Source organism: Battus philenor, unplaced genomic scaffold, assembly GCF_028537555.1.
Source record: "Battus philenor isolate CCGP_79_NKW_IND1 unplaced genomic scaffold, ilBatPhil1.0.hap1 SCAF_5, whole genome shotgun sequence".
Taxonomy (NCBI): Eukaryota; Metazoa; Arthropoda; class Insecta; order Lepidoptera; family Papilionidae; genus Battus; species Battus philenor.
This window is the reverse complement of record NW_027181715.1, coordinates 3052116-3066901: the sequence shown is the minus strand read 5'-3', so window position 1 is coordinate 3066901 and position 14786 is coordinate 3052116. Positions and strand designations below refer to the sequence as shown.

Here is a 14786-nt window from a genome sequence, read left to right as displayed (position 1 = left end):
AGACTAGCTTAACACAGAGATAACAGTATCTTTTTATTAGACATTATCTATACATAGCCCGCTTCGCGGACCACTCTTTTGTAAGTGTATTTTTTTTAAATCCATTTTTGATAATTTTTAACATGTCTAATTTCGTAAAATATCCATATAAAGCTCAAAACATATGGCATTAAGTTTCTGAAATAGGTACCGCTGACCCGTAAGTGCAATGTATGACGACCACCCAGGTAAACAAACAACCTTGTTAAGGTTATTGAAAATATATTTCAACAGGAGAGGCCTATGTTCTACTGTGTATAGGAGTACGCCAGTTGACGATCATTGATTTCCAAACGTAACTTAAACTTCCTCATAGTAACTTAACTTGAGGACTGCCTCTGGAAATTCAGTTCAAATTGTTAATTCACTCATTCCGCCACACTTAAAGGCCGTCAAGCTATTAGGTTCGTATACTCCTTAGATGACTTTTAATACGTAATAGTTCGTTTGTTCCGAGAATACCCAGGATACAAACATTATAAAACAACCACTTACCCCTTTTCCTAATTAAGAAAAAAGCAAATAATGTTTTGTTTAACAAATGGCCGTGTTAATAATAATATATATTTTTTAAAACAATGTGTACGTGCTAACAATCTTGGCTGAGCGAAGTTCTCAAAGTCAAGTTTAGGGTCAAACTGTAGACTCGAGTTAAACAGACCCGTTGACCGTGCCAACTACTGACATTGAAGACATTAATACATATATGCGTTATGAATATTTTTTATTCCTTATTTATTCTTATCTATGTGCATTAATGACTATTTTGTATGGCATCTCTAAAATTTGCCATGTTATGTTTGGTTTTCGTGGAGTTAAAATGGAATATCGGGTGTATCCCACTATATCCAACGCGATGCTTTACGTAACCTTATAATCATAGGCTAATCTTTATTTAAAAAAGAATAAGCTAGTGTTCAGGCAACATTTTATTAGTATTAGATTATTATACACTGCAATGTTTTCACGGATTACTTAAAATTCATAAATATTGTAATAATTCACAAAAAATACATTTGACAAAATAAATAAGTGTAATAATACAGTGACAGGTAGTGATGTAAACCTCTTCTTATTACTGCATTATAATTACATTATTTGTCATTTTTTTAACCATTGATTTTTGAATGGGCTGTACCAAACATCAATTGACAGAAAATATAGTTATACATACATCTCCTTGAAAGCCTTTTTCTAACCATCCTGTATATAAATAATGTATTTTAACTATGTAATCATTTTTATGGCACATATTCTAGTAACTCTGTGTTTAAATACTTATATATATCGGATTTTTAATCCCTTCTATCAGCCCGATATTAACGTTATTAACCAAGACAATGTAATGGTTGCCTGGAAGAAATTGTCTCGATAAGACCGCCGTTCCGTCCTGAACCATTCTTCTTCCTTATCCAATTTTTTTGTACAATAACAATAAATTGATAAATAAATAAGACATATTTGCTTTACTTGTTTTAAGTACACCATTAAAACATTTACAAATTGTTTTTTAAATTAATTATTACATAAAACAAATATATCTATGTTACTAAAGCTAGATTTACTTTTTTTATTCATCCAATTGATAATAAGTAGAAATTTCAAGCATTTTTCCATTGATCTAGATCATTATTACATCTTGGAAAATAGTTCTTGTACTACGAAATTATAATTGAAACAAGCGTAGCAAAAGATAAAATTTATAACAAAGTATCTGCTGCCCGATGTTACTGGCTACACTATCATTTTAATTAAATTAATGAAACATAAATATAACCACTACATATTCTTAGTTCCAAAGAATCCTAGTACAGTTTCCCAAGATGCATTATGTTCGGTATATTCTCTATAAACGCCACAGACTGACGCGTATGTAAATGAAGTGTTTTTACGACACCACCGCACCTAAGTCGAATACTAAAGGGTTAACGTTGCGTTTATATAATAGTTACCAAATTACTTTAAAAGCGTTTAATGATACGTTATACAATCATTTTAATCTTCATTAATTTCGGTTAGTAACGGACGGTAAATTCTACTTAAACCATAATTCTCTACCATGTGATAACACAACAGTTATTTATTATATGTTCATAAATGCCTATCTTAAGTCAAACCAGGCATAAAAAAATTATTGTAAAAAAACATCGCTTTACCCGTACGACGTCCATTAGTGGACAAAGCTTCCCTCCTCCTTATATAAATTATAGTGAGAACCTTTTAGAAGCATTTTCCTTACCTCCTTAGTAAGTTATAGATGCATTTACTGAGCCAAATTAAAACAAGTTAGGCAGGTTTTTAAAATATGTTTTAATAATTTAATACTTTTTTAGTTCCGTTATTGAAACCTCTTGTCTTTATGTATATATTTTTTTAACTTAAATATCTAATACTCATCTTTCGTCCTTTCCAATTGTCTTTTTTCTCTAATGTCCTTCACAACATTTAGATCCATTTCCAACATACCATCTTTATATCGCCTTCACCCCACGGTTCTACAATTTTATATATACATATACACACACACACACATATGTATATATATATACTCCGAAATGCGCAAGTAGTTTTGTAGCAACATACAACATACAATTTTATTTATTTATAAATTAGAACATGTATTTACAAAAGTTGTCGATATATATTAAATGTATAAATAATAGTGAGAAATGGGAGTAAAATTTACGAGCTAATAATACGACTATGTTTTATTAAAATATACGGATACGTGGTACGCGGATACTATTGTTACTTTAATAAGAACAATTTTTCAAAAGTGTTAATTGATCTTACGTCTTAGGGCGCTAATGATTTAAAATCAATTATCACTGTATATGTTTACGTTAAAATATATAAGCGATGCAGACGATGTGATGAAAAGTTTATCGTGTTTATGATTTATTTACGACGGAAACATTGAAATCGCTATGTGCAACACTAGCATAAAGTTACGTAAACAGAAACCGTGTTGATATCAAAGTCTATAGTTTGCATAATTGTTAATTAACTGTGTTTGTAAACAAAAACACGTTTTATAAATCAATCATTTATGATACTATTTCATGCAATAAAGCGCGGTAGAATTTTTATAAAGAATACAACATTTTTTTTCGTCATATCAATGACAAACTTAGCCTTTTATAAAGGGTTTAAAAAAACGTACATAACGTACAAATGTTTATATCTATTACACCTCGTCTGCTTTATCTAACTACGAAATTCAAAAATCTACAGGTTGTTTGATTATAGGTAAAAAAGTTTTAAAGGATTGAATGTTTAGCTCATTTCACAGCAAAAGCCTTGAAAGCTTTTTCACCCATTTTTAATCGCCTGTATAAAGTGATCACTCTGAAACTCTATTGGAATACGACAGGCCCATAATTTTGTACAATGTCTTCAGGAACAGGTACCAAACAATAAATAATTTTAAAATAGGGTTATCCGAATTTTGAAAACACTTCTTAAATAATTTTTGAATATGGTGTACCACACATTAATGACAGCGAATGAGTTAAAACTTCACCCTTTTATAGCTTTTACACCTATAACCAATCAACCTGTATTCTAAACACGAGATATGAGAGTACATGTTGCGGACAAAGAAAAAATATTTGTGAATGTAACGTAAACCGCTCAACGCCCACGGACCCATCTACGGAATATTAGAGAAACTGTGTAACACTCGATCGAAGTAATCTAACAAGATTCAGAGCGCGTGGGCGGCTGTTTGTATAGGCAATGTCAAGGGGCACGATATATCGCCACGTGCATCGTCTACCCGATTGGAAACTTTCTTTTCGATTTCTTTACATAAATTGGTTTGTGAATAAATTAAAAATCCAATATGATATTAAGACAGAAATATGAAAATTCATGAGATGAAAACAAACTATGATATAAGGCTTTTGTGATTAATTTTGTAATAATTAATAAATATCTGATACAGCGTTGCATGATGTTACGAGCTTATAAATGTTGATAAATATTTTAAATCAACGCCATCTATTATACAGAGTGTGGTAATAGTTTAATAATAATGTCGTACGTAGCGTGTCGTTTTATTTTACACCCCTTTATAGCTTTCGTACACCCCTAGATTATTGTGGGCAATGGACTTTTACGTTTTTAATAAATTTTCCACGTGTTCTTTTATTTTTGCTCTTATCTTTCAGTCTTTACAGGCGTTCAATCACTCTTCTAAATATTAAAAAGTCGCTAATATATCACAGCTATTTTTAGGCAAATTCAAAAATAATTTAAAAAGAAGTGTGGTTTATAAGAAAGAACCTTGTATTTCTTCATAATTTCAACGCTTACAATTAAATATCTCATTAGAATAGTAGATTAATATTATTATTTCCATAAAAACACACGGCTGACGAAAAGGATACATAGACTTATCTCGTGGGTTCAAGCTAGTTCAACAATATAATCCATCCAAGCAATTAATATTTGATATTAAAGAACAAGTTTCCACATGATTCGTTATCGCATTATAACCGTCACGGAGTCTATGACCCTGGTTTTTTACTATCACGACAGTTGTATACTAAATAGTTTATATACTGTGTAAGTGATTATCGCATCAATTTTAATTATTATGATTTTCCACCCTCAACGACGTGTCTATGAGCGGGATAAACCATGACGATCGCAGTGTTGTATAATGGTACGCAGAAGACGCTGCTGCCATTCCTCTGGAAACTTATTGGTGAGCAATCCTATATAAGTCAAGTTTCAGTCCTTACCCCTGGACTACCACTGCTCAGATAAGTTCATTGTTACTCTGACGTTATTACAACGCTCTTCCATCTGAAACCCGCTGAAGATGTTAATTCCAATAGAAAGTAACCATCTGTTAATGACTAGAAAGGAGTTTGGTTGACTTTCACATCACCATAGAAGTATATGTGTCGTCATCATCCTCACGTCACCAATAGACTTCCATTGCAAAGTATAGGCATTGCAAGGTATAGGCACGCGTCCACCCGCTAACAGTTGCCATTCTTCGCGCCATGTCGATGATTTTGGTTCTTCTAAGGATCTCCTCATTTCAAAGTCAATCTCATAAGAATACGTGTATTGAAAATGTGTTTAACTCTATTAACAAAACATCATTACAATTAAACATTTAATTCACTTTTCTAACAAACGTATAGAAGTTAGTATTTGTTAAAGTTTATCATGATCTTATACATAACTTGATAACATGGAACTGAATAAGAATATTGAAAACTCCTTTGTAACTAAAAGCTTCGTAGTTCTATTAATGACTTTAAAATTGTGCAGCCTTTTAGTGACAAGCTGCGTACATACTCGAATCTATACGTAATTTTATTTTTGTTATATATCCGTCTATGAATGTATAGAGCGTCCGTCCAAATGACCTAAGAGCTCGGTGAACTCTCTATCCGGTAACGTGATCAAAGTAACGGCCCGCGCCGGAGGGAGCCCTCGTGCTTTTAGACAATTCAAATCCGGCTAGACTAAATGCCAATAAGTCAAGAATAAAAAAATGTGTAATTGCTTGGAGCGTGACGATATGAAATATTTTTAAAATGATAATTAAACTTCGGAATTAAATTACTAATATGAAAATAATAATTGTGGAAACGATTAATAAAAACCGGTCTGATCAGAGAGCATATATTATATTAGCTTACTATATTTACATTAGCTTAATTAAAAATATTATGATCGTCATCATTTCGTCTACAGTAAGTGCACTGCCGGACATAGGCTTAGATTTCCAATGGGACTGTTTCAAAAGGGCCTGCATTCAGTATCTACCAACGATATTACCATGGTCTTCTAATTACTTTGTGCTCGGACGTTCTTCGCTGAGTTTGCCGGTCCGCTATCTCCACTCCAGAACGTTAAGGCCGCAGTGGCCATGTTTCCTGCGCACTACATAGCCTAAAATAATAATAGCATGAAAGAACTTCAATGTTACTAATGCCTTAAACTTAAGTAAAGTTGAACTATAGTATAATGTTCTCGCAAAGGAAGCAGGGAGCAGAGTCTAGTATAGTTAACCGAGGAAACGGCGGTCATTGTCATTTGATAACGTTCACGAGTCGCTCGGCGAGCGCCCGCAACGTGTACTGATAATGACATTGTCCTAATTGCCTAACTATCAGCCATAATGCACTTTTACACATCTTTATATATTCATATAGAGAATCGTATGACAGCGGTTCTAAGACCAATAGAAATCACAGTTTAATATTAATACGCACTAAATTATCAATATTTCTTTTCTATTCATTCCTCTTTTGAAGACTCAATTTTTATTCTTGGACGAAAATACTCTAAAAGCTATAACACTCCTATACTAATTTTCCACAACAGCCTACTTGCTACGTAATTTGTTAACTGATAATTTATTAGATATTGATTTTATTGGATCATGTTGAAAAAACTTGCAATAAATTAAGATAACGAACGTGGTTAGGTTGAATTTAATCAATCGTAAAATTTGATGAGCTTATTTTAAATTGGACATTATGGAAAGTTCTAGATTTGTTCAAAGAAGAAACAAAAAGAGTTAAATGTACAATTACAAAACTATCTACAGAGGATCTAAACGCGTTCTATAAGTTTTGATCTCGGGACATGTTTGTTTCATCTTGATTTTCGTTCACCCTTGTAAGCAGCGAATGTAATTATAAGTTCTTATCCACTAGACCTGGTACGTTATAACGTACGCGAGTTGACGCTCGAGTAAAATCAAAAATGCAATGGACTTTAAACTCTTTGTCGTGTCGCAATGTTTATTGTAGTACAATGTTATTAGTTTACAATGTAGGTGACATTCAACTTTCCCGACAAACGAGCAGTAAAATTACTTATCGCGTGTAAACAAACGCATCGTGTTGTCGACTGCTGACGTCGAAAAAGGGCAAAAGTCGCAGAAATGATTACTTGCATTTTTGCACTGCGTAAATTCTGGAAATATCAATTTACATTAGTTATATTTCATTAATATATTTTTTACTTCTTTTGTCAATATTTCTTGATTGCTATTTTATTGAAAGAGATATTAACGTCATTCCAAAAGACATATCTAAATAAAAATGAGTTTTATTTGTGGTAGTATCTGCTTTTGCGGTATACATGCTAAGTCTGTCTTAACCGCAAAGCATTAATGTGCAATTAAAAAATAGTAAACTCTGTTCCGGTTTGAAAGGTGTCTAAGCGAGTGAAATTGTTAAGGTAACGAGGCCGTATCATCATACGTTCGCGTGATAAAGTGAAGTGTATTAACTACTATAAACATTAGCTCCTCAGGTCACTGTATTGCAAAAAAAATATTCACCGAAATTTTGTTTAGTTTTTTGAATCAGCAATTAAAATAAGAAACAAAGTTCATTTTATTTCATAATACATTTTCGCCTTCTCGCCTGCAACCAATGACCTCGTTAACAAAATTCATAATGGACTTTGTTCCAGCGCAATCGCATATAAATCTCAAATTTATTTAAAGAAACTGCAACTGCCACTAAAGCACTACGCGCGATTGGATACGACAGCGACAATTCTAATGTTATTTTAATCGTGTCTTACACGTACTTGACCTTTATCCAAAACAATGTTCGTTGACAGTCATAATAGAAATAGGATACATATCTCATTTGAAGTTGTAATCTATAACTGTTATATTTTTATTTCAGATGGATAGCAGTTCAGAAGCAATGGAGCTGCGACGAGAACTGGACGCAGTGAAGAGTGCATTGCAACAGCAGTCGGAATCTGTCTTGAAACAACGACATCAACTAGTCGAAGCCGGACAAGCGCTCGCTGCCCACGACAAACGAGCCACGCAAGAGAGACGTTTACGTCAAGACCAACTAGCACTAGTCCTACGCTCTCTTGTCCTATTAGAATCCCGCCTAACGAGAGAACAAAAACAAATCAATATATCACTCCATCAAAAGGACAAAATAATAAAATCACAACAAGAAGAAATAATCAAACTTAAAGCCAGGAAGTCGTATTGCAGTAATTGCCAACAGCTCCTTGGGTTTACTAGTGAACAAACAAATATTGAAACAGATCCAGAATTCCAGAGTTTAGAGAGTACAGACTCCAGATTTCCTAATACGTTTATAAGGAGCTGTAGCTATCGCGAAAGGAATTCTCCTCCTATATTTCAAAAGAATACGAGACTGAGTAAAAGCTTTCAGCTGCCGAAGAGTGACGTAATCTATGGGAACACAAGCTCTAGTGAAGAGGGTAATACTGCGAGTATTGGCGGCAAAGGTACTTTTATCAAAAATAAACAAGCGTTCATTAGACGCGACGTGTTCAGAAGATCGAGAAAGTATTCAGGCAGGAAAAATAATGGGAAATTCACTGATAATCTTCAGAAGGGATACAACCATCAGACTAATAACAGCAGTAGCACTGAAGAATGTATTAGCATGAGTTATCAAGTCAATCAAGATGACAACGATTCCACGGTTAATTTAATTGCAAATGATATCCGAAGAGCATCTTTAAAGATTGATCAACTTATTGGAGAAGCGGCTAAGAAAGAGCTGGAAAGCACTCAAAGTGATTCTGACAAAACATATTCAACAAAAATGGAAAGATTGCACGGCATTAAAAGACAAGCTTCAGATGAAATCAAAGCTAACAGACAACTTTTTCTCAATAATGTACTTAACGAAGAAAGCAATGAGAAACCATGGTATTGTAATGTAAGTGATCCAGAACAAGACACTGATGGATTAGACCAAAGAGTTTCATTAGATAATGATAAATCAAATGCAAATAATGAATTTATAATCGCTGATATTAATGGAATTCGAAATAATGAAATAATTTACGCTAAGAATGACATTTTGTGCAAAAACGGTGTAAAAAATAACCCAACAAATAATTACGGTATTAAATTGGATGAAAAAAATAATAACGTTGAAGCCAATTTAGCAAAACACGCAACTGTAACTGAAATCAGTGAAAATTGGTACGCGAGCACGAGCGACGCCGATGATAGTCCTCCGAATGAAATTTACAAAAATAATCCCGTACTCGAATGCGTAAATCAAATATTGCTGCAAAATTCTTTAGACGATAGCAGTAATGACAATTCTAAGTCAAGTGAATCACCAAGCCCCAAAGCAACAACTAAGCGTGTACAGTTTTCTACTTTGAATAGTATTTCTTATGATGACAAAATCAGAACCAATGGCATTCACAATACACTGCCAAGGACTGATAAAAGGGCAAACAAAATCGTCAAATTCAGCCTGGAGACTGCCTCGGAACATAGTTACGAAGTTCCTAACACAGCTCAAGGGTTTCAATATGAGATACAAAGTATCTACAGCAACGAATATGAACCAATAATTACGAAATCTATGCATGAGCTTAAACCCGCTCCATTACCACGCACTGTACCAAGCATCGACAAATCTATCCCGAAGATAAGAGGCTCAATGGTTAAAAATATCGCTGCTAATATTGAAAACAGAAATAACATAATGGAAGCAAGATTAGATAATAATCTTGGATCTATGAAAATATTCAACAAAAAGAAAGTGCCACGAACTCCACCTGCACTGCCCCCCAAGCCAAAGAACTTGTCAACGAAGCTGAAAGCTGACAACACTGTCAAACTAACGACTGAACCGTTAGACTCTGAAGCCGTTGCGGCTAATCAACGGGTTGCAGATGTTAAGATGCGAAAAGTGGGACAAGTAGCAAATGTAAAAAATATAGAACCGGACTACTGCTCCATTTCAGAGATAAATGTTCCAGTAGTCAGCAATGGTAAACGGGAGTTGCTACTTACACAGCCGACGGTAGAGATCCACAGCGAACAATACCCGATACATGCTGTCAATCATAGGAATAGCGTAGCCAAAGTTATATCCTTGCCGAGAATACAAAACAAAATCAGCGACAAAGATATACCTAAACTTCCGCACGTCACTGAAATCATCATTCCCGATGAAGATGATAAACCTAACGAAGATCACTCTTCCTATTCAAAAGCTACTGAAGGTTACTTGGCTAATTTCAACATGCATACTCTGCAACCGAAAATAGATCCGCGTGCTTCGATTCAAATGGGTAACACAGTGTCGTCAATATTGTCTGAAATCAACAGGGGAGTGAAATGTGGCGTCAAACAAATAAATCTTACCGAACTGGACACTCAGTTTAGTCCCCATCACGGCACAATAAAAACACAAGCTGCAAACGCGGATCCACGTAAAGTGGAATATTTAGATGATATTGACAAATTTGATTTGTCGCAAGACTTTGAAGAATTTAAGATAGACGATGAACTTGGGAGTATAGTCGCTGAAGAGTATCGCATAAGCTCCGGAAGCAGCGACGGTTCAGCGTCCGATGTAGTCACCGAGCACATATCCACCATTGTACCTGATAATACCAACCAGCATAATAACGCGATTGATAATGATAGCGGAAAATCTGAAAATTTTCATGACAGTAACGAAAACGGCGTGAACAAGGGGCTTGCAAAAAATGCTAAGCTGTCCAACAAACCTGATCTCCTTTCGAATATAGAGAATTTAGAGACTGAATCAGTTAGGAATTCCGATATAGAGTCTAGTAATTCCTCGGGGAGCAACAGTGGTTCTTACAACACAGTTAAATGCGAGCCGCGAATGATCATTAATAACCCAGAGACTACCACAACAAAGACAAGAGGGTCCTTCGATTTCTTTCTAGAAACTTCTGGTCTAAGCTCTAAGTCTATATTTACTCCTAGTAGGAACTACCTTAGTATGAGACCTCCTAGTGCCAACCACAAGCATGTACTAAAACCTAAAGACGTCAAGATGCGCGTTAGGAATCCTGTCGCAACGAACAATATCAACGAAAAACCTATGACTACTGCTATTAAATATTTTGAACCGTACGTGTAATATTTTACTTTACAATGTATTGTTTTGTTTTATTTTCTTATTAAGATGTTTAAATTTATTTATTATAAAAATGAACTTGCCTGCATAATATTACTATTGTATTTATGTTAAATAGATTGTATTTTGTAAATAATTTACCTATTTTAATTGTTTCTCGAGTATGAAATATATTCTAAAATTCGTTTGTTTGTTTTATTTTAAACTAATTAAAATATCAATTATTGGAATAAATAAAAATTAGTTCAAAAATTCAAAACAAATTATGAGCACCAAAAACTAATAAGTATAAAATGTTAGAGAGAATGAAAGTTGGTAAAATAACATTCGAAATAAGGAGGAATCGAAAATACTAGAATCGAAAACGCAAAAGTAAACTTTCTATGAGTATATTAAATTAATACTTAAATTTCTATGCAAACCATTTCATAGGGCATATAGTATCTAGGCTTTCTTCATATTTTAAATAAGTCAAACTTTCATTCCGTAGACCCCACGTCATTCATTTTCTGATTATTAATAGTGGAACGGACTATTTATAATGACAAAATACCTAATAAATCTTGGTCAAAATGCACCCACCGCACGCATAACAAAGTAATACATCTTGATTACTAACAGCCTTAATGGACTACGGAATTGTTAAATTTTCGCACATTCTCAAAGCACCTATCCAGAGAGACTTAATTTAAGACATAGTTTAGTCATATTTTGTCGATCGGTAATTGAAGATGATGCCAAAAATGATAATTTTACATCAATTTTGTTGTATTCTCTGTGATAATCTCAAATAACATAAAACTCTGAAATATGTGGGGGTTCACTTAAGAAGTTCAAGAGGTAAACAACCCATCCGTATCTATTCTCCAAAGAGTTTTCCAAAAGTTTTATGGCATTAGTCAAAAATATCTTAAGTAAATTTAATAGAAATACAATATTCCTGTATATTTGCTATGAACAAAACAACAGGCGTTAATCGACTCATGGTCGAGAAGAATATTTGTGTAATATCTATTACACAACATATACAGAAGATAGAATATAGAAAAAACGAAGTTGTATCTAAAAGAAATATATTTATTTGGTTTTATACATAAAAGCATCTTTTTTACATAATATATTTACAGTAATTTTATATAATGGCTAATATTTACACTGGATAATTAATTTCATTCTATAATTTTTTCAGTTTTTTCACAATCTCATGAAACTTCGGCCACTTTATCCCCTTTTTTGAATAGAGAAAACTTCTTTTCCTTTGTTCTGAAGCGTTTGCTAATTCCACTGGTCGCTCGTATCGTTTTGTAGAAAATTCTGGACTGCTAGAATCCAAATCTAGTAATATATCATCAGATATAATTTCTTTACAGCATATTTCTTCACGATCCGATTCACTTGTGCTGTCTGAGCCATAAAAATCACTTGTAGGAGACAATCTTGTAATTGAAATGTTTGAAAACGAATCACATTTCTCTGCGCTGCAGTTTCTCCGTGTGCCCATTGAAGAATAAGACTTGAGGCGATTCTGTTTTGCAATTGCTCTTAAATATTCTTCAGATGAAAATGTTGTTGTGTCCGTGTCAACTACAGCAGGGAGGCAGGTCTTCAATTCTTCAGGGGAATCCAAGTCGACGGGTTTACCCCATTTGCGATCCAAAGCACGGAAGGCAACGCTCAAGTGCAAATGAAGCTCCATTACTACTAGATCTCACTGGGGTTGATGCGACTACTTCTACGAGTGATCGATGTATGACAAATTATTTTAAAATTATTCTATTTAAAGGCGAAAGGTCATTATACCCACTACAGCAAAAGGGTTAATAATTATCCCAAAATATTTTATTTAATTGACTCTCAATTAATTATATAATGAGAAAAGTCATTAGTTGATTCGAAGTTCATAAAGTAAATACGGGTTTCGTTCATTAATGTAGTGTGTTGGGTTATTTTTTGTGTTATCAATAATAATATTATAAATAAATGGAATCTTGGCTCTCAAAATTAATAATGTCATAAATTGACTAGAGATCATATATTTGGGAAATATTTATATACAAATTACAAATGTATATTAAAATAATTACATTGTTAACTATATCTTTATTCTGTATATATTACACGATTCTATTCTACATGTCAGACATCCCGTTATTAAAATGTAAATTTTCTTCTATCCATCAAAGGTTCTCCTTCTTCCCCAAAAATCGCCTCGGTGTCCGGTCTTGCGCCGCCCGCATCCAGCGACTTCTACGACTTTACTATGGCGATGGCCGTTTGGCCCAAAAGGTACTCGAGAGGTGACCACGAGCCGGTAGACGCGGCGTGGGTAGCTTCCCCCCCCCCCCCACTTATTAGACCAAAAACATAGTTAAGTTCCAAAAGTTATCTGATATAAATAGCGGTAATATAATAACTCAATATTGTGATTGTAATGTTTCAATTTCATGTTTATAGAATGTAGGATAAATTATATTATTATAAGAATTATTATAATATATTATATTATTATAAGAATAGCTGAAGAAACGATAACTCTACGAAGTTTTTAATATCGTATAAAAATAGTTGTACAAGCTTTCCACATAGATTTAGGATAGTTTAAAGTTGTAGGTACCTAAGTTAGTAAGGTAAGGTAAGTCTAGGTGAAACGTACTCTACGCTCAGCAAACTCAAATCTTATAATGTCATTTTGCAATTTAGTAATGTGTAAACATTATAATGTAAACAACATTGCTAATTATTAAACCCGTGCTATAAAGGATTAATGATAATTATTGTAATGCTACCTATAATTCATTGGAATGCCATTAAAATGTAATCAATTAATGATATCCTCTTCCATTATTATTAATTTTTTTATTTTATTTATAGCATTTGCACGATCATTTTTTAAGAATTAACGAACTTCTATTTATTCTGGAACGACTAGGCTACCGGATACTCGGAATCGTTTTACAAAAGTTTTGAATTTTTTTGCGAACCGCTACTAAATTCATATATACTTATACAAAAAGAAACTGAAATTATATCCTGACATCAAATATTTAACACTTTTATTTTACTTCTCTTGAATTTTCTTTATAATTTGGCAAATAATTTATTACAGCACTCCTCAACTGAGCGGGATTTAAGCTTGGAACACATTTTGGTTTTTCATAGACTAAATGCTTTTAAATTAAGTAAAAAAAAAAACATGCAGAATGGTTCTGAATTGAAATGCTTTCGTACCAAAATTTATGATCTAGATGCTGGTTAATTCATACTAATCGGTGCTTTAATTTTTTTTTTAAACATACTATCTTATTTTGTATAAAGAATAAACATTTACGAATTTAAAATTTTAATCATTGCATTGATTTTCTTCACTCGGTACTGGAATTTCATTGATGAGGACGAATCTAATTACAGCTTTTGACGGTAACATTTTATTCCTGCTGTTTAGCAATGGGCAGAGAGCCGAAGACGAACTTTTTTTCACGCTCTTTAGACGAGCACATTGAAAGTGAGTTTGTCATCCAGTACAACACACTATGTCTTTGGTCCAATAAGACGCGGGGGGGGGGGATACCCGCGCCGCGTCTACCGGCTCGTGGTCACCTTTCGAGTACCTTTTGGGCCAAACGGCCACAGACATAGTAAAGTCGTTCAAGTCGCTCGATGCGGGCGGCCCAGGACCGGTCACCGAAGCGATTTTTACGAAAGAACCTTTGATGGATAGAAAAAAAATTACATTTTAATAACGGGATCTCTGATATGAAGAATAGAATATTTCCCAAATATATGATCTCTAGTCAGTCTCTGATATTATAGGTTTGATTTAGAGAGCCAAGATTCCATTATAATTAC

At 33.6% G+C, this 14786-nt stretch overlaps 1 protein-coding gene across 1 annotated transcript in view; it reads left to right on the top strand.

Annotated features, from left to right (window-relative positions):
- LOC137929384 (uncharacterized) overlaps window positions 1-11113 on the top strand; it is an 80328-nt gene extending 69215 nt beyond the window's left edge. The window contains exon 3 of the mRNA XM_068772299.1: window positions 7713-11113. Within this exon, the coding sequence (XP_068628400.1) occupies window positions 7713-10943 (3231 nt within the window). The 3' untranslated portion in view covers window positions 10944-11113. The remainder of the gene's footprint in view (window positions 1-7712) is intronic.
- The last annotated feature ends 3673 nt before the right edge of the window (window positions 11114-14786 follow it).